This window comes from Zootermopsis nevadensis, unplaced genomic scaffold (genome assembly GCF_977971745.1).
Source record: "Zootermopsis nevadensis isolate Lab colony 2312 unplaced genomic scaffold, Znev_1.0 Znev_ptg000021l, whole genome shotgun sequence".
Taxonomy (NCBI): domain Eukaryota; kingdom Metazoa; phylum Arthropoda; class Insecta; order Blattodea; family Termopsidae; genus Zootermopsis; species Zootermopsis nevadensis.
In genome coordinates this window covers 10,296,922-10,322,383 of record NW_028259153.1, presented here as the reverse complement: position 1 = coordinate 10,322,383, position 25,462 = coordinate 10,296,922, and the positions used below count along the sequence as shown (strand labels likewise).

At 39.3% G+C, this 25,462-nt stretch overlaps 2 protein-coding genes and 1 non-coding gene across 6 annotated transcripts in view; 1 reads left to right on the top strand and 2 right to left on the bottom strand.

Annotated features, from left to right (window-relative positions):
- Positions 1 to 25,462, top strand: part of LOC147873178 (uncharacterized) — a 300,974-nt gene that overhangs the window by 206,000 nt on the left and 69,512 nt on the right. For all 3 annotated transcript variants that reach the window (XM_087353215.1, XM_087353213.1, XM_087353216.1), the window contains exon 4: positions 17,079 to 17,124. In XM_087353215.1, coding sequence (XP_087209341.1) covers positions 17,079 to 17,124 — 46 coding nt within the window. The remainder of the gene's footprint in view (positions 1 to 17,078; positions 17,125 to 25,462) is intronic.
- LOC110827142 (uncharacterized) overlaps positions 1 to 25,462 on the bottom strand; it is a 95,491-nt gene that overhangs the window by 23,962 nt on the left and 46,067 nt on the right. The gene's annotated exons all lie outside the window — the stretch shown is intronic.
- TRNAT-AGU (transfer RNA threonine (anticodon AGU)) lies at positions 20,932 to 21,005 on the bottom strand. The gene has a single exon. It is a non-coding gene; the product is annotated as a tRNA-Thr (tRNA).

Below are 25,462 nucleotides of genomic sequence, written 5' to 3'. Positions count from 1 at the left end.
CCACTCGACTGCGGAGTCAAGGATTTTTTTCTATCTTTGAAATATAATGTAAATGAAACTGAAATCAATGTAAGTTATAACACTAAAGGAAATTTCCCTCTTTAAATCCGCGAACTGTCAAGATACTTCACAAAAGTTTCCTGCAGTATAAGTTTTGAGCATAGGCCTACTCTAGAAAAATGACATAAAATCCAAAGGGAGGGGGTGGAAGAGAACTCGGAGTAACAGCGAACCCTGGATAAAAGACTGTTGATCTACAGCGCAATCTTCGGTAATGGTGAAACAAGGGGCTAGGTTGTTGGGCAGGGGCGGGAGGTGTACGATTCAGTCCCTCCCCCAGAGCTGCTGAACTCAGGCCCCGACCGTCGTCTGCGAAGTCTCAATAATCGTAAATTGTATTAAAACTCAGCAGAAATCTCCCGTAACTGCCACCCAAAACACACAGTTTTAAAGCCGCGTACTTACAAGAGAAGGGAGATTTTTGTTATGAATAATTAAATAGTATTCTGTATGTACACACTATATAGTAATACCATTCCGTGGTACAGTCTCTGTTAAAATGAAATGTACTCGACCTGGTAACTGCGATGTTATCAGCATCAAAAGCAGAAAGTCTTCCTCTTAGGGTCGTTTCAGCCTGTCACGTGTTACGAATTATGACAATAAACTCAGGAAACTGAAATGATCGGTCAGCTGTATAATGATAATATATCAACTGCAATGCAGCACTAGAATATATTTCTTGTCTGTCTCTGGCGATGGTCTTATAATACTAATTTCTTTGTTTTGGCCATCGTCTGTGTTTTAAAAAGTCGTAAAATCTTAAAACTTAAAAAATAATCTCTACGTTTCAAAGTACAGATCTTTCGTCTGCATGTAAGAAAGGGGCAGGGGGGAGTGCAGTTTGCTAATGTTCACAGAACCATCTTCTCTTTTTCAATTTCCGCAAAATCATAATTATCTTTGTTATTGAAACATTTCCTATGTTGAGAGAAATTTTTCTTTATTTGTCTGATCTGAAGCTAAACAAGTTAGGAAATCTTGGCATCGAATAGCGTAAACATTTTTGGCGCTTCGACATGTTTATTAGTATATCAAGTTTCTTACAGTAGCCGTTACCAAATTTCATATGCTTCAGGGCCACGGAAGAACTTCAACCCCCTCCCCCCGGTCATACCGTGCGACCCTAAATATCCAATACACCTTTGCTATGCTGCAAGTTCTGAAAAGATTGTAGTTTATTTTCAGTGTTACTACGAAACATAAGACATAAAACAAGGAATACGACAGATATTCTTCTTCTGTTGCTCTCGAGGTTTTAGGTTCGACCCCGTTCTGACATTATAATGGCCTACCTATGACATATCTTTATATCCCTGTATTTTATAACAAAAGGAATGTTGTAAGAGTCTGACATTAACTCTATTTACCATTTCTCCCTGGCAAATCTTCCCCTCCTTCATTTACCGAGTAAATATTCAGTTTCTTTCGCATGTGGTTAAAATTTCGTCTAATCTATTTTACTTTTATTGACATTTCTCAAAATTTAACTTGAACTTCATAATAAGTGTATGCTGACATATAAGGCAGGAATACGAACATTTCCAGTTAAAGAATACTGGAATCTTAGTCTGGATACCCCAAAGAATAATGCGACAGAAGTGAGAGACGTCGCTGTGGCTTGTGACGGCGAACTACGTTTTTCGCCTTCTTAGCTTCTCGCGTACACAGTTCAATATCCTTGGCTGCGGTCCGGGATGCAGTAGCCACATCACTGGCATTCCACAAGGACGACACTCCAGGAGCGGTCGGGGTGACGGGAACAAGAAAGCTGGAGGCGTTCCCACGCCTTGCAGTACGTCTATACTGACCCCCGAATCGTGTTTAAGCGAGTCTCTCGTCAGTACGGCATAGCGCATCCTGAGGTTGCAGATAGAGGTGACGGCCTCTGGATGCTGAATAAGTAGTTGCAGACAGCGGACAAGAGGTGTTCCTGCAGCTTGGGGTTTGGGTAATGGGATAGATAGAAGTGCCTCACCATGAAGGAACAGCATGTTACAAAAGTTACTCGCGGGCTCTTGTGAACACGATAAACAAAACTTTGGCATTCATAAACCCTGGGGACATTACTGAGCTATTATCAGCTCATCAAGAAAGACTCTGCTCCATGAGGTTCGTTTCAATTTACAATTTTTGCCTCCCGTACATTCGTTCTCTTCGTGCTTGAAACGTATAGAAAAATTATTTTGTTTTCTTGGAGAAAACGGACTTGGCTGGAAGCTCATTAACATTAAGCTGCATTACACAATATGCTACCTTCGTTTGTGGTCGTCTGGGTTGTGGCATCGTTTGGTATTCAAAGTGGTTACCGACGTTTCTGAGGAGGCTGAAGATGAAGGCGTTAGGTTCCTCTGAAACGTCTCTAACCACCTACAAGACCACGCGGCATAACAACCCAAAATACCATAGTTAACACAGTCATCACCGTGAGAACTTCAAATCGCAGATGGTCTTCTACAGTTATGAGATTTTATCTGAAAGAACCGTAAATCTGTTCTGCTGACGGCTTGCAATAATGAATTTATTTAGTGAGATTTTGGGTTCTCTGGGTGGAGAATATGAAGATTACTGTGATCTGGGTTGATGCACCGTACAGTATGGTAGATGTTTACCAAGCCTCAGAGGTGCCTGCTACCTGCATCATCAAGGCGAAGACTCATCTTGATGACGGAGGCAACAGGCACCTCTGAAACGTCGGAAAGCTTCTACTAGATTATACGGTGAAACAATTCAAAAGATAGCCATCTTCGATTTAATTTTAGGTGAAATTTCAGATTCATCCAATTTTAAAGTAATGGTCCAGTAAGGCCTTGTGAAACTGTGGTACCTAACCATGGAATTAGAAGAAAAAGTGTTTTTTTCAAGTTTGGGGGTAAAGCCTTTTGGACAGGGACAAATCCACTGGGCAGTGAGCCTGTATCTCGTAACACTGCTCCAGGGTTTCCTACGTCAACTTTACTCTCCTTCGCAAATGACGAGCTTTCACTCAGCGTACTTTCTCTCCCCTTCAGCCCAAACAGACAGGAACACACTCAGTTATAGCTAGCTGCCGCTAACCTGTGATTTTCTAGTGTAGGGTTTTGCTGCTTCTAACGATCACACCGCTGGCTCAGGGATGTACAAACACGTCTTCGCATTCGCTCCAGGAAACCATTCTTTATATAATTCAGTGCTTCTCAATTTAACTAAGCACAAAAGTTTGTTGTTAAATTATTTAACAATAATGTTTCTATTGCAGTGGTTATACTGTCGATACCAGAGATAAGGTTTGTCAGTACCTAAAGTTCAGGAAACGAAAAACAATTTTTGGAAGGTTCTTAAAATGTGATTGTACAATTAACACGTGACCGCAGCGTTTAAATGATGATCGCCTTTTGGACTGTTACGCAGTGCAGTCTGTGGAAGTCTATCGACGTTTCAGAGGTGCTTACTGCATCAATCGTCAGGTCTATGAGGGTGATCACCCTGATTATGGAGGTAGCAAGCGCCTCTGAAATGTAAGTAAACTTGTATCAGCTTACAGGGCGCAACAACCCATAAGACAGCAATCTTGAAATGATAAGATGATTATGAATGACAAGTAAGGAAGTATTTGAAAGCAGACTGTCATGGCTTATTCATACATTCGACTGTAGGGACTGTAAAACCGCGAGTCGACAGCCCGGATAGCCGGTAATCTAACCGAGATACGAATGTATACCGCCCGAATGCAATACAGAGGTGTTACGTCTTGCTAGTTCGGTGGCACACAGGACTTGCAGTTGTGCCCGATTCGCGAAGCAGATCCAATAGGCTGAGAATTGTTTGCAAAGTCAAAATAAATTAAGTACGATACTTCAATACTTCGTACTTATTGTAGGAATAAGGTAAATGCGGCCCTTTTACTTAACTGGCGGTATATCTCCAGGCATTCGTAACCCCAACCTCAAAATAATAGTAGAATTTATTGCAACACAGCACCATCAGAATTTTTTTGAATTATACTGCCTCCATCTTCAGCGTCAAAGATTGAGGCAGTATGTTCCTCCAAAGCGTTGACATCTACTTACAGGTCCACAAGGTGTTACATTTCAGATGACTGACATTGACTAGATATTTAGTCCTATTTCAACAGCATCATAGTTAAAGCTGGGTTTATAAATGTGGAATGTTGTCTGCTTTACAACACCAACCAATGTAGATCGCACTGTATGGAATTATAGGGGCCTGAACTTTGCACGTCAAAAAGCATTGGCGTGTTTTGGCAGCCCTGCAGCATAACTCTGCTGAAACATGGACATCATTGTCTTCGTTTCCAGTTCTCTCCTCTCTCCCTGTGCTAGTGTTTCTCTTTGCCTCTCTTCGCCACTTGTGACCCGGGTGAAGAATTATTGGACAGGACGGGTGAGGATGAGAGCTTTCAAATTTCATCACTGCAACTCTGGCATGGGTTGTGTGGGGACTCCTGGCGGCTGTAGAGGAATGGAAGTCGCTGCACGGGGCGCAGGGCTCCTTGACTGATACCGCGGGGCGGATGGTTGTTGATTTCTGCCGTCAACATCAACTCCGAGATCGACTTCTGTCTTCTCTTGTTGCGACTCGTCAGAGTTTCCGCTTGCTATTTGTTTTCATTTATTTATTAATTGAATTATGTTAACAACCCTGACAATAGCTGAGATTCCACGGCTGCTTAAATCTTCGGACTTTTTATCACAGCATGTCAATAAATCGGCTTAACTATTTCAAATCAGGAGTTTAACATACTTGTCTATTACCTCCAGGATACAATTTTTAGGACGGGTTCGCAGCCAATAGGGACTTCGAGAAATAATGAATATTTACTGAGGTTCCAGGTTCTCATGATGGCGAATATGAAGACGGTTGTCGTCAGGGTTGTTTTGTCTTGCAGTATTGTGGAAATTTTCCGACGTTTCGTAGGTGTCTCTATCATCTGGGCTGATCGCCCTGGCCTTGAAAGCAGTAAGAATCACTGAAACGTCGGTAAAATTCTGCCAGCCTGCACGGCGCAATAACCCAGAAGACAGTCGTCTTCGGTGAAGCTCAACTTTGAACTTATCTCGTATCATCGGATGACACGGCGATCACTGAATGTGGATTTGAAAAAGAACTCGTTTTAAAGTGTAAGCAGTTTGGCAACTGATTGATGGCACCCACCGTCGGACAATCATAGTAGCAGCATCTGACAAAGAATTTAGAAAATCGAAACACTTAATGGAGTTGTGTACATTGACGTAGTGATGTTAATTATGTTTAATTGACATAATTACCTGCCAGAGTAACACAATTAAATGATTAATTACCGAACGTATTAGTTAGCACTCCTCCTTTGCATAATTTTGGGAGGTCCTTGATTCGTACATCGGCCCGACGACCTGCTGACCTGACTGAGGTTTTTCGTGATTTTCCTTAGTCTTTTCGATAAAATACTGGGATAATACCTTAAATTAGTCAACGACTTCTATAATCCACATACTTCCCAATTATTTTTCATTACTTATTATATAATTCGACGCAGAAAATTCTGAGCTACTGAAAGCGACGTTAAATAAGCTACATATAAATAAATAATTTGATTAATTTTATAACTTGTTTCGTTCTTCTCTTCAGATTCCAAGAGACTTGTGAGTGGATAGACATACAACGAGATACGTAAATACTTGTGCAGTGATCAAAAATATTACCAGATATTTTATATTTATCGTCTTATCGCTTATTATTAGTGCTAATACGACATAGGCCTGCTTAACGTCACTATAAGTAAGTACATTGTTACATAACAGAATAATGATGTAATATTGCAGTAGACGTGAAATTTCATACATGGATTTGTACTGAATCTCTGACGATTCAACCAGTCATCCTCCGAGAATTCATCTTATAACAGGCGGTGGTTTAGCGTGTTCTCAGGGGGCAAGGAAGAAAAATATTTTGCCAAAGGGCAGGTCCAATCTAAATTTGCGACTTGTCGAAGAAGGAACTAAGTGGTAGAAAGAGGACGAGAGATTGAGGGTTGTGTCTGTGGTCCAGAGGTTTTGCTTATACTGCGACCGAGAGGGTGGTAAAGTGAAGGGTTGGTAGAGAGAGAGACAGTCAGTGGTAGGACCCAACCTGGTTATTGTCAAGTGTTTGTGTAAAACGGATTGCCATGGAAGTTTCTATCTGCCTTCTGGTTTCTTGTGGTACAGTCAAGTAGAATTAAAACGCATACTGATTAAAACTTATAAATGATCATAATTCTAGGATATTAAAATCTAATCGGCGCGTTGAAGAACAAACGGACAAAATTTAACATTTTTGTTTTGCAAGTACCAGACTCAATACGTCTGGTACTTTAATTCTTTCTATGCTGAAGTACTTAGTAGAAAAACATATTGTTTTAAATATTTTTATCATAACAATTAAGGAAGAAGAAATGTTTCTCTGCGTATTTTTTGTTACTACTTGTCAATTGTGTGCAAATTATCACCGGAATTTGCAGATATTTAAAACAGAAATGCGAGTGTGTAAGTTCATATGTACACATGTGTATGAAAGTCTGTGACTTCATCAATAATAGTCGTAACCCAAGAATACTGCTTTGCTTTGCTACTTTTCTTCCGCCTTCATAAATACAAACATAATAACTAACTAACTAGATGGCTTACCGAACCCGAAGGTTCATCACCGAATTAACCAAAGCCCTCCACCGGACCCTGTCCTGGGCCAACAAAATCCAGTTTCCTTCAACTCCTATCTCCCATAGATCCCGCCTGAGATTATCCTCCCATCTACGTCTAGGTCTCCCCAGCGGTCTCTTCCCTTCAGGTTTCCCAACCAGTACCCGGTGCACACCTCTTGTCCCATCCATGCGCGCTACATGTCCCGCCCATCTCACTCTTCTCGACTTAATCACCCTCACAATACTGGGGGAGCAGTACAGATTTTTAAGCTCGTCATTGTGCAGTTTTCTCCACGCCCCATCGTCTTCCCTCTTAGGCCCAAATATCCTCCTCAACACCCGATTCTCAAACACCTGCAATCTGTGTTCCTCCCTCTGAGTGAGAGACCATGTTTCGCACCCATACAAAACAACAGGCAAGATTATTGTTTTGTATACTTTAATTTTCAGGTTCTTAGAAATCAGACGGGAAGACAAAATATTTTGGACTGAGAAGTAGCAAGCATTTCCGGAATTTAGTCTCCTCCTAACTTCCTCACAAGTATCATTTTGATTTGTTATTGTTGTTCCCAAATATTTGAACTTTGTAACCCTTTCAAAGGATTTATTAGCTACCCTAAGATAATTTTGCCCGCCTGTCTTCTGATGACGAGATACTAACATGTACTTAGTTTTTTCTGAATTTACTTCCAGCCCCACTTGTCTACCAGCCTCTAGTAAAACTTCTGCGTTCCTCTTTATTGTATTTATATCGTCCCCCAATAAATTAACATCATCAGCATATGCCAATAGCTGATGTGTCCCGTTCAATTGCAAACCCTCCTGCCTACCTTGGACCTTCCTGATGGCGTATTCTAGCGCAAAGTTAAAGAGCAAGGGAGACAAAGCATCTCCTTGTTTTAGACCGTTCTTGATGAGGAATGTCTCAGATACATATTTACCTACTCGAATTTTGCTGCAGGTTTCATTTAAGCACATTTTTATTAGACCCACTAGCTTCTTTGGTATACCAAATTCAATAAGAATATTATATAGCACTTCTCTCTTCACAGAGTCATAGGCTTTTTTGAAATCTATAAATAACTGATGTACAGTCCCACCGAACTCCCATTTTTTCTCTAGTATCTGACGAATGCAAAAGATCTGATCAATCGTTGATCTGTTTCGTCTGAACCCACACTGATGATCCCCAATAGTTTCATTCGCATATGGGGTTAATCTTGCCAAAAGAATGTTGGATAGAATTTTGTATGAGGTTGATAGCAGCGATATTCCTCGGTAATTACCACACTCAGTCTTGTCCCCCTTCTTATAAATAGGAATAATTATGGATTCCTTCCATTGATGTGGCATCTCTTCCTTATCCCAAATTAACTGAATAAGCTTATGGATCCTCATATGCAACCCTTTGCCACCTGCTTTAATTAATTCGGCCGGAATCTGATCAATTCCTGGAGATTTATAACTTTTCAACTTCCCAATGGCTAGTTCCACTTCATCTAAGCTAGGTTCTGGCACCAACAGTTCAGCTGTATGCATTTTAATCTGTCTAATATCACCAGTATTATGAACATTTAAGAGCTCGCTAAAGAAATTTTTCCACCTATTCACAATTTTTATTGGATCTGCAAGCAAATTGCCACTATCATCCTTTACCAAATTAGTCTGGGGTTGATATCCTTTCTTAAAGTTATTAATGCCTCTGTACAGGTCTCTGATGTTTTTTTCCTTATTATTTGTCTCAAGTTCAGCAATTTTGCCCTTCAGGTATTCCCTTTTCTTAGTCCTAAAGGTTCTACTAGCCTCACGTCTCACGTTACATAGATTATCCGCATTTGTTTTGTTTGGGTTCTGCAACCATTGAAATTTTGTTTGCTTCCTTCGATCTATTAATTTTGAACATTCTTCATCAAACCACGGTTTATTTTGCTTTCTCCTGTAGTATCCTAGTTTCTCTTTTGCTGAAATTTTGATGCAGTTTCTGACATTTTCCCACTCCCTGTTGATGTCCACACTTTCATTATCCTCATTTGTCTCTAAAATTTGAAACCTATTCGAAATTTCAACTTGATATTGTTCCTTTGCCTCTCCCTCACTTAATTTTTTCAAATCAAATCTTTCTGTGTCAAAATTTTGTTTAGTTCGTCTACTTACTGAAAGCCGCTCCCTCACTTTTGCTACCACCAGATAATGATCAGTGTCGCAATCTGCTCCTCTGAATGATCTCACATCAATTACATTTGTCTGCCTTCTCTTATCTACTAAAACATGATCTATTTGATTGTGTGTTCTGCCATCTGGAGAAGTCCAAGTGTATTTATGAACATCACGGTGTGGAAATTTTGTACTTTTTACAATTAAATCTTTTGACGTAGCGAAGGTCACTGCTCTGACGCCATTATCATTACTAAGTGCATGGAGACTCTCGCTGCCTATTGTGGGTTTGAAGATATCCTCCCTCTCAATTTTTGCATTGAAATCTCCTAGCAGAATTTTCATGTGATACTTGCCAAATGTATCAAATACTGATTCCAATTCTTCATAAAAGCTATCCTTGATATCATCGCTTTTGTCTTCAGTTGGGGCATGAACATTAAGGACAATGATGTCGCACCAACGTCCTTCCAAAATTACGTAAGACAACCTGTCACTAACAAATTCTACTCTCTTAACTGCTGCCCTAATTCTGCTATGAACAAAAAAACCCGTCCCTAGCTGATGATTGTCATTCCCCTTTCCATAGAAAAATGTAAAATTGTCCACTGGGATCGTGCCCTCCCCCTCCCATCGCACTTCCTGCACTGCCACTAAGTCTAACTTATAATTCCCTAATTCCCTACACACTGATTTCAGTGCCCCAGCCCTATAGAGGCTCCTAATGTTCCAGGTACCAAATCTCATGTCCTTTTTCAATTGCCGTGGTCGTGCCAAAGAGTCCGTCCTGATCCGAGGCTTGGTTGATTTTTTCGTAACACATATTTTTTTTAAAGGTGAAAGGTTGTTAGCCCTACACCCAACCCCCAACCTGGAGGACCAGGGTATCACTCTTAGTCTAGCGCATCTCCTTAGACCTGTCCGGCTTGGGTGACCCTACCATGAGCCGAAGCTCAGGCCGGCATAGCCCTAAGGGTCATTTGAGCACGCAAGCCTCCTCACCCGGCAGATTGCCTTCGACAAGGTGGTGATACCTTCGAGAAGGATACAAACATAATAACGTTGCTATTTCAACTTATGCACCAATTTTACACAAATTAATATTCAATCTGATTGAGTCCCGAACCCTACATTCCGATAAAAGCCCGTCCGATAAATTTCCTGGGGATGTAAATTTACTGTACTTATGGCAGAATAAGCATAGTTCAAATAGGAAGCTGTGAACATATCACTTAGTGCAAGACATACTACAGTCTTCTGTGATATCGAAGTTTTATTGACAGTTGAACAGTTACCCCTTTTGTTCGTAAACAGTTTAAATTGTGAAATATTTTACAGCTCCAGCAGATAGGATGACTAGAAATTCAATGCTGTTAAGGCCACAAGTCTAGCTCCTAGATGGCTTTGGTTAACAATTAATGAAACTGTATTCCATCTGAAGATTTCTGTCTTCTGGGTTGTTGCGCCGTGTAGTCTGATCGATGTTAACCAACGTTTCAGAGGTAATACTGCCTCCGTTATCAGGGCGATTGATGACGGAGGCAGTATGACCTCTGAAACGTTGGTAAACATATACCAGACTACACAGCGCAACAACCCAGAAGACAGAAATCTTCATATTAATCGTCCTGATGACGGAGACAGTATGACCTCTGAAACGTTGGTTAACATCGACCGGACTACACAGCGCAACAACCCAGAAGACAGAAATCTTCATAGTCATCGTCCTGATGACGGAGGCAGTATGACCTCTGAAACGTTGGTAAACATCTACCAGACTACACAGCGCAACAACCCAGAGGACAGAAATCTTCATACTAAGAATCGCCCTGATGACGGAGGCAGTATGACCTCTGAAACGTTGGTAGACATCTACCAGACTACACAGCGCAACAACCCAGAGGACAGAAATCTTCATACTAAGAATCGCCCTGATGACGGAGGCAGTATGACCTCTGAAACGTTGGTAAACATCGACCAGACTACACAGCGCAACAACCCGGAAGACAGAAATCTTCATCGGCCTGATGACGGAGGCAGTATGACCTCTGAAACGTTGGTTAACATCGACCAGACTACACAGCGCAACAACCCAGAAGACAGAAATCTTCATACTAAGAATCGCCCTGATGACGGAGGCAGTATGACCTCTGAAACGTTGGTAAACATCGACCAGACTACACGGCGCAACAACCCAGAAGACAGAAATATTCATAATCACCGCTGTGAAAACCTCAAATAATACATGCATTCCATTTGTCCTCCCTGTTCACGATCATCTTGTATTTGATGTCAATGCCAGTTTCTGATTTGTAACGCCGTGAATATGGAAGCAGTGTAAACCTGTTAAATGTTTGTATCTGCCAGAAATCCATACGCTGTTGCTCAGAAGACCGACATTAAAATCGGCAAATCTCTTCTTGTATCTCATTTGAAGCTATGTAGGTCCTCGCCGAAATCGAGGGAGGTGAGGTTGAATGACAGAATCTGTTCAACACACGACTATACCATCCACAATCCACCCACTGCAGCGAGCAAGCAAACTCAGCTCGGAAGCGCTTCCATCCTCAAGTGGCAGCGTGGAATTGAATTTCCTAGCATTCCGTTCCGAGAACGATGAAACGAGTAACACTAGCAAAGCAAGAGAAGGCCAATTGGAAATCTCGTATCCGATTCTCTCGCTTGACCACTCTCACACTTCGCTTCTCTAAAATTATTGTGAGGAAAGAAAGCTCTTTTTCCGTGTTCACACATCCTGGTCTCTTCCTTGGCGGGCAAGTCTGGTCATGAGACCTGATTGCTTAAAAGTCGATAGTCGATACTTGCCACGAACAGACTAGTGATTATGACAATGATTGATTAATTTTACCAATATTAAGCTAATATTGGGCATTGCCCATAGTCTGAGTAAAGTTTATATACACGACGTTTCGAGAGTTTGCTGTACTCCCATATTTAAGCGACTGATTGGCAAATTGCTGCAAGTTTATTTTTTTATCCTAATCGTCGCTACTAAACTGATAACAAAACATCTGTATGTATAATTACAACCTATCACATGACGGGAAACATCCAACTACTGAAACGTCATTTTTGTTAGATTTATCTCAGAGGATGTCCAGTGCCCAATAAAATAGGACATACTTTTAAGATTTAACGGCAAAGTGGGGAGGAATCTGGAAGGAGGTGTTCATGACGTATTTGAAAACAGAATCACGGTATTACCAGAAGACAACTGCAGGGAAAATAGAACGATTTGTCTTGTTAGTATAGTCGGTACTCTTTCTAGATTCGAAACTGATACCGCCCGAATGCAAGTCTAGATCGATATACTAAGCGAAACATTGCTCAAGAAATTGGGTATAAATGTTGACTTGGTATAGACTAGAATGATTCTCTTATATGAATCAATTTATGACTAGAACCCGAAGCTGTAAGACTAGAAATGTCATGATATGTTGCAATGTGTTGTACTTTATTACGACGAGGAAAGAAGAGAGGTTAACTTTACCCTGGTATATAAAGATTCTACGTTGATTCTCTGAACACAATCCCGTCCAGCACAAGTTTTTTTCTCTGCTTTTATTTCTCGCCCTTTTCCTTCGACCCTTTCAAGAACCAGAAAACCGATAGTTTCAGCCGGGAGCAGAAATCAGCCCGAACACAGTAGACCCCGTTTTCTCTCGAGATTACAATTTCCTAACCAGAATCTTTCTTTTCTTTTTTATTCCTTTTTCCGTTCTTTTTTAAGGTTAAACACGACGTTGTAGGTGTAATCATGAAGGGTTCAATTTCCACTATACCCGATAAGAAAAGAATCAAAGATCAACTTAATTATAAGTACGGCTGCGAAACTTGTAACAGGATTCAAGCGGGAGGAATTCGGGAGCCTTGACTTCAGTTACAGGAAATCAATACATTTATAATCTTCAAAAGCAGCCTGTCAGGCGTCTACGCTGAAGTCACTTTTATTCAGAAATTTATGTGTGTTCTAGAAGTTTAACTGCAAGGGTCAAGGCGAAAATAGCTGTGATAGCTGATGTGCCTTTACTCCAAATACATAACCGTTCCTGAGTAGCTAATAGTCGCTCAGTTTATCAATAAAATTTTCTATTTATTTTGGAAGTCGCAGGTTCATTAATGTATTCATATAAGCTTGCCAATGGGCCGCATCTTGAGCCAGATGAATCCAGTATACTCTTTAATATCTTATTTATTTAAGATTTGCTTTAATATTACCATATCGTCTATACTTAGGTCTTCCATATGGGCTCTTCTTTTAAAGTTCTTTGACAAAAATGTTGTACTCGTTTTTCATTTCTCCTATGTGTGTTACACGCGATTCCAGCTCACATTTCTAGATTTGATGACCATAATATTTAGTGATGAAAGTATAGGTTATATGGTTCTGTTTTAAACTTTCTGAACACTGTAACTTTCTTTCCATGAAATGAAATCTAATAAAGTAAAGCAGCCTGTGTTGTAAGCATATTAAGGTATCTCTTGCAGAAATCTTTTTGTTTTCCACTGTTGTCGTAAAGGGTGGAAATAACAGACTCTGTAAGATTGTTAAATACTTAATGAAATAATCTTTTTATAGTAGGTATTTATACTTACTCTTTTAATACTACTGGTAACTATGTATACCGCCTGCTTTAACAACTATTAACTCTGTATTTTGTAGTTACGTACATCCTATGATTCTCAGTGTGAACAAAGATTATTTCCTTAAACGCCTTTGACCAGTTGATATTTATAACGGAGGAATTTTGTTTTCTTTGAGGTGCGGACTGACTTATTGAATATTATTTAGACGATTGTCGGTTTCAGAGGGTACGAATCGCAACCAATAACTGTCAGCTGTGAATTTGTTTTAGAATAGACATCATCGAGTTTCCACAAGAAAACTGTGCACCCAGATTGTATTTGCTGCTGAGTGTTTCAGTTTTGTTCCTTTGGAAGGGCCCTAGAGTAACAATCACACGGGTTTATATAACACTTAACCTTTTCAAAGCACCTGCGGCCCACGGCTAGAGATTGCGCACTGCGTCGCCGTTCGCAGGGGGACGAAAGTTGCATAGGGCAGATCACTAAATTCCTTTCGCAATTTACCAGGTATTCTCAGGCCCATCCTTTTATTGGATAGGCACTCTGAAAGCAACGAGCATAAGTTTGTATTAGAATTGTCCGTCTTATGATAATATCGATGATAATGGCAGATATCTGTCATAGACGCGTCTCCATGTCTTTTTTGTGATATTAAAGTAACTAAGCTTTATAATGTTGTCTGTGCATGGGTGTATAATATTAAAATTAATTTTTTAATATGTGACTTGAAAGTCTCCAGCTTTTATAACGACAGCTGCTATCGGCTTTCGAGTACCGTAACGCAAGAACATCTTTTGATCAAGCGAACAGCTTTGCTTCCAGTAACATTTTTTGCATGTGTATCGTAATCTTCTTTTCATGTCGTAACGCTGTATCTTTCAACAACAGAAAGAAAAATAAATGGACATTAATAGTTCTTTATGTCGCTAATATTATCCTGTTATAGTGCAGCTGTTCTCCCTACTTGGAATAAAAATATGCATTTGTTGTTTCTTTAGTATGTACCATATCTAAAAATAAGAGCTGCACTCCCTAACAACATCTATATATTGTGTTTGGACAATCTTTTTGTCCCATGAGGTATTTCCGATAAAATCGGTAAGTTTGATTTGAGTTGCATGTGAAGTAGACACTCATTTAGACCGAAATTAAATTCGCTCAAAACTTTTAGAAGAGCTCGCAATATCAAATTACTTTTAAATGTGTTCTTTAGAAACATGTGGATGGACGTGACTCCACATGTATTTAGCAAAAGAACACATAGGCCTACAAACTGGAAACAGTGCTACTGTGCTTACATCTTGAATAAACACAATATAAGTAAGCTAACTTATTAAGCCTTTGTACACTATCTGCGGTTATTTTGTTCTTGATAACCGTCGGATTTTAAACTATTCAAATTACGTACTCTTCAAATTATTAGACTGAAATCGTCTGAACGAAGTTTCCCCTATTCCACCTTGTTTAGGCTAAACGCTCCTCACAAGTGTCGGAGAAGTTGCCGCTCTTACACGGCGATTCTTACACAACGGATTAGTATGAAAAGGGCCTGTGCTTGTGATAATTGTCTTCCAAGAATACATTTACGATGCTTGACGTGTATTTAGTTGTATGAAGCACGAATTGTTTGCGTACACTTCACTAAAAAGAGCCGACATTTTGAAAGTATTTAGCTCAGAGTAATCTCTTGAAAATGGTTGTCAGTCATACCTCCGCGAGTTAGTACCAAGATTTACTGCCTCCATGAAGCAGGGCGATCACCCTACTTCATGGAGTTGGTGTTATCCTAGAACTCGTTTCTAAGTGAATGCAAACGAAAACTCTTTCTTGGTGGGCCTAATTTAAGACACTGTCTAAATCATGTCGATATGCTTGAGAAATCGATAGAGTGTAGGGGATCTATGCGTGGAGGGGGAGGGAGTTTGTTAGCAGGGGGTGTAAAGTGCTTGGTCAGAAAACAGTGTCTGTTAATTGGTAGGGGTTACCACCTGCTATCCAAGTCATAGAGGCTTGAAACACGACGGGGAAATTTGTCGGGACTAACTAAGCAGCTGCTCAACAAAATATTGACAGAGCCATTGTATGCAGCCAACCAGCTATCGGCTTGTTACTTCACTGCAAAATCTGATACTTTACTCGGCTTCTATCCAATGTCCAATTATTGAAATTTTCTGCCAAGTTTACGTCTTTATTGAAAATGAAAACCGGCTTCTTGTTGGCGCAACGATGTGTGTTCGTTGCTGGTTGGTAAATACGGGCTCTACCAAGGCATGTGACCCGTATTCCTAGTGTTTCTCCTGTATTTCTTCTGTCACTTCAAGCTAAATCGTGTTACTTAGTTATGATGAAATACTAACGTCATCGCGTTAACAAATAGGAAAAGTTTCTTTGTCAACTTTCAAAACATGGCAGTTCTGAATATCCAATATGATGGCGAGACCTTGGATTTTTGTTACTAAGCACTCTGCTCGCGGACCACAATTTATCTACAACTTTGTCACTAATACGCGTTGTTATATCTTTCTTTCTTTCTATTTATCCTCTTTTACCTGTAGGTGTCGAGGTTTATTTATCCATTTTCTTGATCTGTTTGGACAATGGTAGGACTCCCTCGATGAGTGATCAGCCCGACGCAAGGCCTCTATCTATACAAACACAGAAAGACGCGGACAAACATCCATGCCTTGAGTGGGACTCGAACCCACAGTCCCAGCGGCCATGCGCACGAGGTCCATGCCTTAGACCGCGTGGCCAATGCTGCTGGCTTGCGTTGTTATATAACCGCAATTTTTAATTAGAAATAGATATATGGGTGAAGTAAAGAATTTTAATTGCGATTGAATTATAAATGGAAAACTGATATATTACGACTACAGAATTTGATTTTTTGACAAAAATAAGTGGCAAATGACAAGTACAGAAGATAACATTCACAAGGAATTTGTATATAGCATATGTTGAAATTACTTATTCAGTTCTCATTATCTTAACAAATAATGTTCGTCGATTTTGGTTTCATGAAACCTAACGCCGTGTAGTCTTGTAGGTAGATACCATCGTTATGGAGGAATATATTACCTTCATTTTCAAGGCTGCAGTTTGAGGCACGCATGGCGTTACAACTCAGAAGCCCGACATTTACATCTTTAACGCCATGATAACCTCAGATTTCATACAATGTTGAAGGAAAGTTAATTTTAAAAAAGTAATAGGAAGATTTCGTTGCCATATCTGACATATTTCAAATACAACTTACTGGTTTTAGTATGGGAGCAGTCAAATGCACTTACGTGAATACGTTCATTAAATGACTAGTTAAATGATAAGATTATGCGACAATCTCATTAACTTGAGCCAGGGGAAATATTTTAAGGAATACGTGATTTTGCGTTGTATTTGGACTGACTGAGATCGATATATCGATCGTTCTGTATAGAGGAAATAGATACTCATGGACTTGCATTATATTTACGGTTAATGATAAAACTACAATCTAAGCTGACAACTCACTATTACTCCATAATTGTTGATCTTATTTACTCATTGTTACACGGTCTTAGTATTTAATACATGTACATTATTTGTTTTGTGTTTTCAGGAATTACAGCAGTGGTTCAGAATGGTCTCAGCTCACTACATGCAAGGTACGAAGTAAGCATTTACTACATTACATGATTACATAGAATGGTACCAGGCGCTTTTGGATTTGCTCTGACTTAAATTGTAATATTTTTATAGACGCATCGCCTCTTGCAAATGGCAATTTATAATACGTTCATTGTTACCCTCCGGGTGGGAGATTTATCTTAGACCTTTGTGTTTACTCTGGTTTTTTTACATCGAAAGGAACATTTACCAGAGCAAAAATTGCCATTTGAGGAAAACGTTTTGGTATAGGACTAAAGATTTACTCGTTTTACATTTAAATTGTTCTCGTGATACCAAATAGAAATTTTAAAGTCACTTTTCTTGTGTAGTATTTATGTTTGAATATGTAAAATGTATAAGTATGTATGAGTCATGCCGAATCAAGTAGACTTCCAGATGTTTCGACAAGATATACGGTTGCCATTTTCAGTGTAAAAGCCACTTGTAGAGTGGGAAGTGACGGATCCGAATGGCAGAACGGAGGAGTGGGTAGCTATCCAATCGGTAACGAGTACATGGAAAAGAGGCAGTGCAATTTTTTTTAAAGGCTGCGTTATATTTGTACCGAAGTTCTTATTTCAGATATTTATTCTGTATATGAAACAACTCGGAACATAAATTTTGGACAGTAAATTTTCTTTCCTTGCTTTGAGCTTGTTGTAAAAGATCTTTTCCTTAAGTGTGGGCCTAATCGTTAAAAATTCCGCCTTCACTTTAGCAGTTAGTTTGATTGCAGGCAATTTTTTTTCCTCTTTCACTTTTCTTTTATATAGATTCGTCCTTTTGCACGCCTCCTTTAGGGTTGTTCGTGTAAAATAGAATTAACTAGAGTGACTCCAGACGTAGGTAGTTCAAGTACTGTCTCCACCCCCTCCCCAGAGCAATTCGCAGGGCTTCATCGCCAAAGTAGCAGGTTCGCTCAAACTGCCCTTTAATTGCTTCCTCCTACTTTAATCTCTAATCAGTTAACATGCTCCATCTCACCCTCTCCTCTCCTTCTAGTCTTCTTTCTTTCGGGACTTGCCTTTTTCCCCACTTTTTGCACCCTCTCGTTTTACAATCCTTTTCAACTTTCAATTTATCACGTATTTAAACTCTCTCATTGCTGTTCTTTTATTTCCACTTTGCTTCAAGCTTTAGGTTGGACTGGATTTTTGTTAGCTTTTTGGAATAGCTGTACGCGACTGGGTTACTGCTTCCTGATGCTGCGCACAGATCGAATAAGGGATGTCTGTTTTGCCTTCAAAGAGGCGTTAACTAAGAACTTTAAGGTTGCTACACGATATTTTAAAGAAACTGAAATTTAGATTACTAAAAAGAAAGCTTGCTTCAGAAAGAAGGAATTTAAGTTTTCCTTGTATCAAGACGAATTGTACGTTATTCTATTTGATTTTATCCATTGTCTAACCGTTCTTAATTAAAACAACAACGTTTCAGCACTTGGTTTTACTCCATTCTTCAGGTGTGAGGACAAAACCCTATACCATTGGACCTCTGGCTGAGCTAATCTCGGCCTTTCTCACGCATTTAGTGTCTACAGTTGAAGACTGACGTATTTTTGCTGTACCAAACCGAATCATCTCACTGTAGAACTGCCATTTGGTGTAGTATAGTTCAGTGTAAAATTTGTGTCGTGAGTCACGATATTCAGTAACCGGGCCGAGATTCTTGTCGCATGACTCCCGAATTTATGTCTAAGAATTTCCACTAATGCATGCTACTCAGTGTTACATCGTTTGGAATATCTTTGTGATTTTCGTAATCAGGAAATTAAATTTTACTAAGGAATATTTTTCCTTCCAATATCTTTGTGTTGGTTTTGTCTTTACAAGAATATGAAAATTAGCAGAAAACACTATAAGAGGAAAATAAAGTAGGAAAAGAAATCCAAATACGAGAAGCGAAGTAAACGACAGGACAGCGAAAACACGCCGTGAAACTAATTTGGCTATAAAAATCCGTCGAGGAACATTAAAGTTGAGAACAAATTGAAGCGACAAGTAGCAACTAAAGATGGTAATTGGGTTTTGCAGAGAAGAGAAGTGACAAAATTAGGACTCGAAGATGTCAGTTTCTCAGACATTGCTAGTTGCAATAGATTTCAGACTGACATTCAACATTTTATTCGCGTATATCAGAAATATTCCTATATTTATCCTGGTTCTTGTTTTTATAATTTATGTTTGTTTAAAGCTCTCTGAATCATAGTATTGTGCTCAATCCTGTATTAACCCCTTCAAGTTCAAGTGCATGTATTTCCCTACTCATAACACATTTCTTTCAGCATAAACCAGTAGTAAAGGTTGAAACAGTAGTAATTTATTTTTCTGTGTTGGAGTATTTTGTTATTCAATACAGAAAATATATTTTAATTTTTCAATTTGTCCAGCTCGGTAGCTGACCAGTTATACCACATACATCGATAAATTAGTAATATTCTGTCAAGCGTCACACCCATCTTGTAAAATGCACAGTTACTCTCAACGAAATGCGCTTGATCCATGCAGTTGGTTTTCACTCGAAACTGCAGAAATTTCGGATGAAATTCTTAAACCCCGAGGCCCATCTTTAACAACTCAGCAGAATAGTAGAGAGTGTAAAAATGCAAATGGATGGAAGGATAGGGTGGGGGGAAAGAAATTAAAGAAGATGAAAAGTAAGACTCTTTCTTATTTTTTACTCTTTTTTTAAATAACTAAGGAACACGTCCTCTGCGTAGTTAGGCATACCAAAGAATAATTAACTTAAAATGTAGGAATGGGAACCGAGGTACATTGCCGTGTAGTGATAATTGATTTGGACATTCAGGGAACCGGGTGGAAAACATTTCTTGTGACAACGGTTTGGGTTCTGCAATTAAGGTTAGGACTTGTCCAATGTTCCTACTTAGGAAATTGAAAAATGTATCAGCTTAGTGAGCATTGCTCATTGTCTATTCTAAACCATTACTATAGGGCAATTATAGAACTGGATGTAAGTTGTCTGTTTCAATATATCGAATCTAGACTACAAGATCGACACTTGGGATTTTAAGTATTTGAGAGACACGCGATTACTGACTACCTCCTCCAGCTTCGGAGTTACCCAATTTCACCCTTATTTCTTCTTTGTTTTGTCCAATAACAGTCCTTTCACTTAAAGTACATCGTACACTAAAATTCACTAAACATTGTTAACCTTAACATGATTAATTTATTGATATTACATTTCAAAAGTTTATAAAGTCGTACAATATGACATTGATTGAAAACGCAATGACAGATTCTGTTCCTTCCGTGCCTTATTTAGTTAACATTATGACATTAAGTTAGTCATCTGATATGTAAACCTCAGCCCTGGTAAGATAAAGCATTCTTGGCACCTGCACGAAAAGTTATCATTCACACGTTGAAATTCACGGTTTCTGTTAAGTGATTTGTTGAGGCGCTCGGAAAGTTATTCGCTGTATATTACAGGACTGTCGTGTATCACTTCGAATGTCGACAGGAAGACCAGCTTTCCTAACCTAGATTTGCAGAAATATCACACAGTCCTTCCAGGAGAATGCACGCATGGCGTATCGAAATAGTCCACGGCCACTTCCTTTAACATTCAACCCGACTAACCACGCATAGTCGTCATCAAAATTTATTCATCTCTAAAAATCATCTGTAATTGAACAACGCATAATTCAGTATAATAATATTTTAAAAAAAATGTATGGATTGCCTCGGTAAAATCTTAAAAATTCATTCTTCTGCTTATTAGTTGCTTTTCTACAAATTCATTAATTTATGAAAAATTTTCTTTAATATAATCGTGAGAGGCACCGGAGGGATTCGAACCCTCGATCTCCTGTTTACTAGACAGGCGCTTTAACCAACTAAGCCACGGCGCCGACAAACGGTAACTTTTCAAGAAAGAATTGTATCCCTTGGTTTGTCGTAACTTGAGAGGCTAATAAAACTTACATAAGCCTATATAAATAACATAGTAACATAGGTTAAAGATTTTGAGATTCGATAGCCACCAAGAGCAAGACATTTTTCACTTATCCGCCGCGTTTATGCAGACTACCTTGCAGTTCACCAAGCGTCCTGTTTAGAATCTACTGGAGCTCTTCCCCGGGAGGACAAAGCAGATGAGACGTGAAGCTGTCCTCACACATCCTTCTAGTACCTAGCCGCTTTCCCCACCCATAAGTCATAAATACAAGGTGCCTAATAAATGCCAGGAGCAACTACTTTTACAGATCCCATTATGGTTTCTAAGTAACATACTGTTTCCATCTTCATAGCTGAAGTGGCGATACATCGTTATTTTCAAGTATTTCTGAACCGTAGATGTTGAGGAATATAGTTTTATTTAAAGCCGTATACGTTTAAGACGATTTAAAGTAATTCTGTTCATTTTCAGCAGTTGTCCTCAGCAGAAATTTAACTTTGATTTTAATGTATGAACCTTAAAAAAGCACTTAAAACAGGACAGTAGAGATTTTATTTTATTTTATTTTATTTTGCGAGCACTGAGCCTGCATTCTTCTCAGATGGCTGAAACTGTGTTATTTTAGTGTCGACGTGTGATTAGTTATCTGACACCTGATCACGTATTAAGTTTGTTTCTGTAGTTATTTCAGAAGGCGCAACTTTATATTGACTTTTGTACATAAACAGATCCCATCATGGTTTTGATCCCACCTGAAATTTAAAACTCTGTCTGTCGGCAAGTTTCATAGCCATCATTCCATCTCTGGAGTAAAGGAATCTAACTAGAAATTCATGATGGTCGCAGTTACATGGCTACTATTTCTGATTTTGTTTCGGGAAGTCCAGTATTCGATCCTTTGGTCAGAGACTGTCTTGGGTGATGGTTTTATTGTTGTGACTAGCTGTAATTGAATATCGGAATAGTACATGAAATGGACAACGGCCGTTTTATTCAATTTATTTTCTAGTTCACTCTGTAACCATTATCTTCATTTCAGTAGATGTTATAAAATTGCTGCGGTCAATACAGCATCATTATGTAATACAACATTAATGGTATATCTAAAACAGGCGATTAGAAACATTAATGTCGCTAAATTGGGGCAGCCAAAAATCGGTAAATGCTGACGCCTTCCTTTCAAGTCCCTGCCTTACCAGTGAAGGTATGAGAAGACATAGATTATCTTAATTGATGTAAGGTCAATGCCTGTGGAACCCTCGTGCACTTCTGACGTGGGGGAGTAGCTGTACTACAAAATGAAGTAAGAACCCCGATCTTCACAGTCGTTTGTCACTTGTGTTAAATTGGCGTTACGCGAGACAGCGAGACAGCTCAGCGGGCACCGTGTTCTCAAAGGGAGTCGTAACATTAAAAGTGCTGTTGAAGTTCTTAAAAATGTAATTTAAAACTGTATTACGACAGTATAACAGTATGTGTTCTGTATGGTTGTGAAACTTGGTCTTTCGTATTAAAGAAAAATCATACATTGTGAGATTTTAGGTTCTCACGGCAGCGAGTATGAAGATGCCATCTGGGACGTTGCTCCGTTTAGTCTGGCAGACGTGTAACGACATTTAAGAGGAGATTATTGCCTCCGTCGTCAGGGCGACGATGAAAGCAGTAAGCATCTCTGAAACGTCGGTAAACTTGCCTTCACGGCGCAACATTCCAGAATATAAGCATCTTCATACTCACCGCTGTGAGAATCTGGAATCTCATCTAATATGTATAAACTTTTAATCAGTCTTTGGCAGTACGCAAGTACTCCAGAGCGCTGGTAGTTCGAAATACATCTGGCCATAGTTTTCTTGCGCCAGTCTTCAGTATCCTTAAGTACCTGCCCTCAAAGAGTACCGTCATGAACTAAGTAAACAGGCCCAACTAACGTCATGTAGCAGGAACCATCTTTAGAAACTAATAATCACTCAGCTAGTCAACTGTAACGCATTTCATGGAACATAAAGTTTCATTAACGTTTTCGTAACAGATAGATAAATCCAATGTAACCAGTTGACCTAACATTATGATCTGTCATAATGTTATCCTCACATCTGCGACTGAATTTCCAAGTTGTTTCTTCCTTTTAAGTTTTCGTAATATAACTGTACGTTTGTTTGTCATATCTTTTATAATTTCCACTTGACCACTTATTTAATCATCTTGATAATATTTGGTTAAGTTCTGGATCATATACTTGTGCAATTAAGTTTGAAGTCGATTATGTAAAAGAATGGAAAAAAGTTATTTGAAAAGAAGAGTCAGAATATGACCTAATACTGTTTGGCTTGTATCTAAAAATGGTCTTGATCAGATACGTATTATCGGGTTCGAACGTTTTCTGGACTCTTACAAGGGATACAAGAATTCCAAGCTAAAAGGAAAGGAATCGTTTCCCAGAAGACCAGAAACTGTGTATCTGTTGAACCTGTCCCTGTAGGGACTGCGCGTGGGACAGACTCTTTCTCTGTTACTCATTATAAATTTACAGCCCTGAGCTCCAGGGTTAGTGGCAGGCGGAAGGCGGTGTTTGCTTGTTTTGCATTGTTCTCGTATATCGTCCACCCCTTCCCACCCAACTCTCCTACCAGTAAACAAGGACAGATTGCCTCAGAGCACGCTAGCATTGCTTGCACAAGCTCTGTGGTGACTTCAGGTCGTATATTTCGTCTACCACCTGAAGCAGCTCAGGCATTCACAATGCCCGCCGTAGAACCCAAGAAATTGCCGTGTAGCTTACCGCTTTGAAGGGGTTGGTATATTATTGGCCCCTGCAGACTTCACCGCACGCCTCAATAGGGCAGAGTATATGTGACGCAGAAAAACACATGGGCATCTTCAGGGTCCATGATCTCAGCACATTACAGAAGGAGATGCTGTTTTTCTTTTCTACCGCTGTTGTGTTCTGAAGGATCACGAAATATGGTTACGTTGCTTTGGACGAAGAGGGAGAGGTAGACTAAAGTGTAATGTGTGGAGGTATAGTCCACCTTTACCATACACGTCTGCATTGCCCGGTGCTTATTTAAACACCAGGGGTAATTTTCTTTTTAATTTCGTTAGAGGTTTTGTTTGCTGGATATTCTGATTGGCAGCACTAACTGGTGGACTGGTGGACTGATAACAGACTTTGCTTCTCTCCCACCCTTCTACATTTATTGTGAAATAAATGTGTAAAAATGTATCGTTGTTTGACGGGACAGTCCCACAAGAAGGAAGGACAAACAAACCTAGATTTTGGTATTACAAATTGGTTGGTACTTCATGAGTAAACTGAAATCATTAAAATTATTTTTTGCGTGACTTTACTTCTGTGACATCTGTCGTGAAACCATTTTAAAAAGCATCACAAATAAAAAAAACACGATGTTGAAACAGTAGTAATTGTATATCAAGTTTTAAAGAGCGGTTTGTCAGGCAAAACCACAGACACTCTTACGTGCCGGTGTACTTAATGGAAGTCGTCGATAATGGAAGTGTGTATATGCCAAAGTCAGATAAGAAACAAACAAATTATAGAATTTAGTATTGTCTTACGTTTACATCGAAAAATGCATTCCATTACATGTAAAATCAAATAACTCTTTCTTTCTGACACGAACTTCTGCCGCAAGTTTCCGAACACTTTTACCTCAGTACTACCTGTGCTTTATACTCCTCCACCAGGAGCATAGCAACCCTTCGTGTTACCCCCCCTCCCCATCCTTAATGTCTGCTTTATTAATTGTCTCTTGGGTGAATTATTCACTAATTACTGCACCACTGTTGCTGTTACTGGGAACTAAGGGACGGAATCAGATACCACCCCCGCATCTCTCTGAGGGGCGGGTTAGGGAGCTGAAGGAATCTCTCAGGATATATTAAATGCAGAGGAGTCTTCACACCTCCGACAAACCATATCATACATACCATTCTGAGCAGTGGTGTGTGCAATGCACGTACATTGAAATCTACGTAGCTCCAGTATTCTGGTCTATGCATTCATTTTAAAGTTTACAGCTCCTAGTGCTTGAAATTCAAATACGAAAGCTCCTAAAGTGATATGTGTAAAGTGTTTCATAAACTGTGTTTCGCGGACTTCGCATTGTATATTAACCATCTGAAGCCGAAGTTCGTCTAAATGATATTTAACAATTCAGTCCGTACCGCAAATCAAATACAACACTTCTTCATTATAATTCTAATATGATTAATGTTCTTTAAGGAAATAATCCATGTTTACACTAAGAGTGATACGAAACACATAAATACAAAATGCAGAATTACTGATTGTTAATGCATGTTGGTGCAACTTGTTTTTAAATTGTTGATGGTAGTTATTGGTTCTTTAACAAAAGTTACATATGAGTTTTTAGGTTCTCAGGGCGGTGA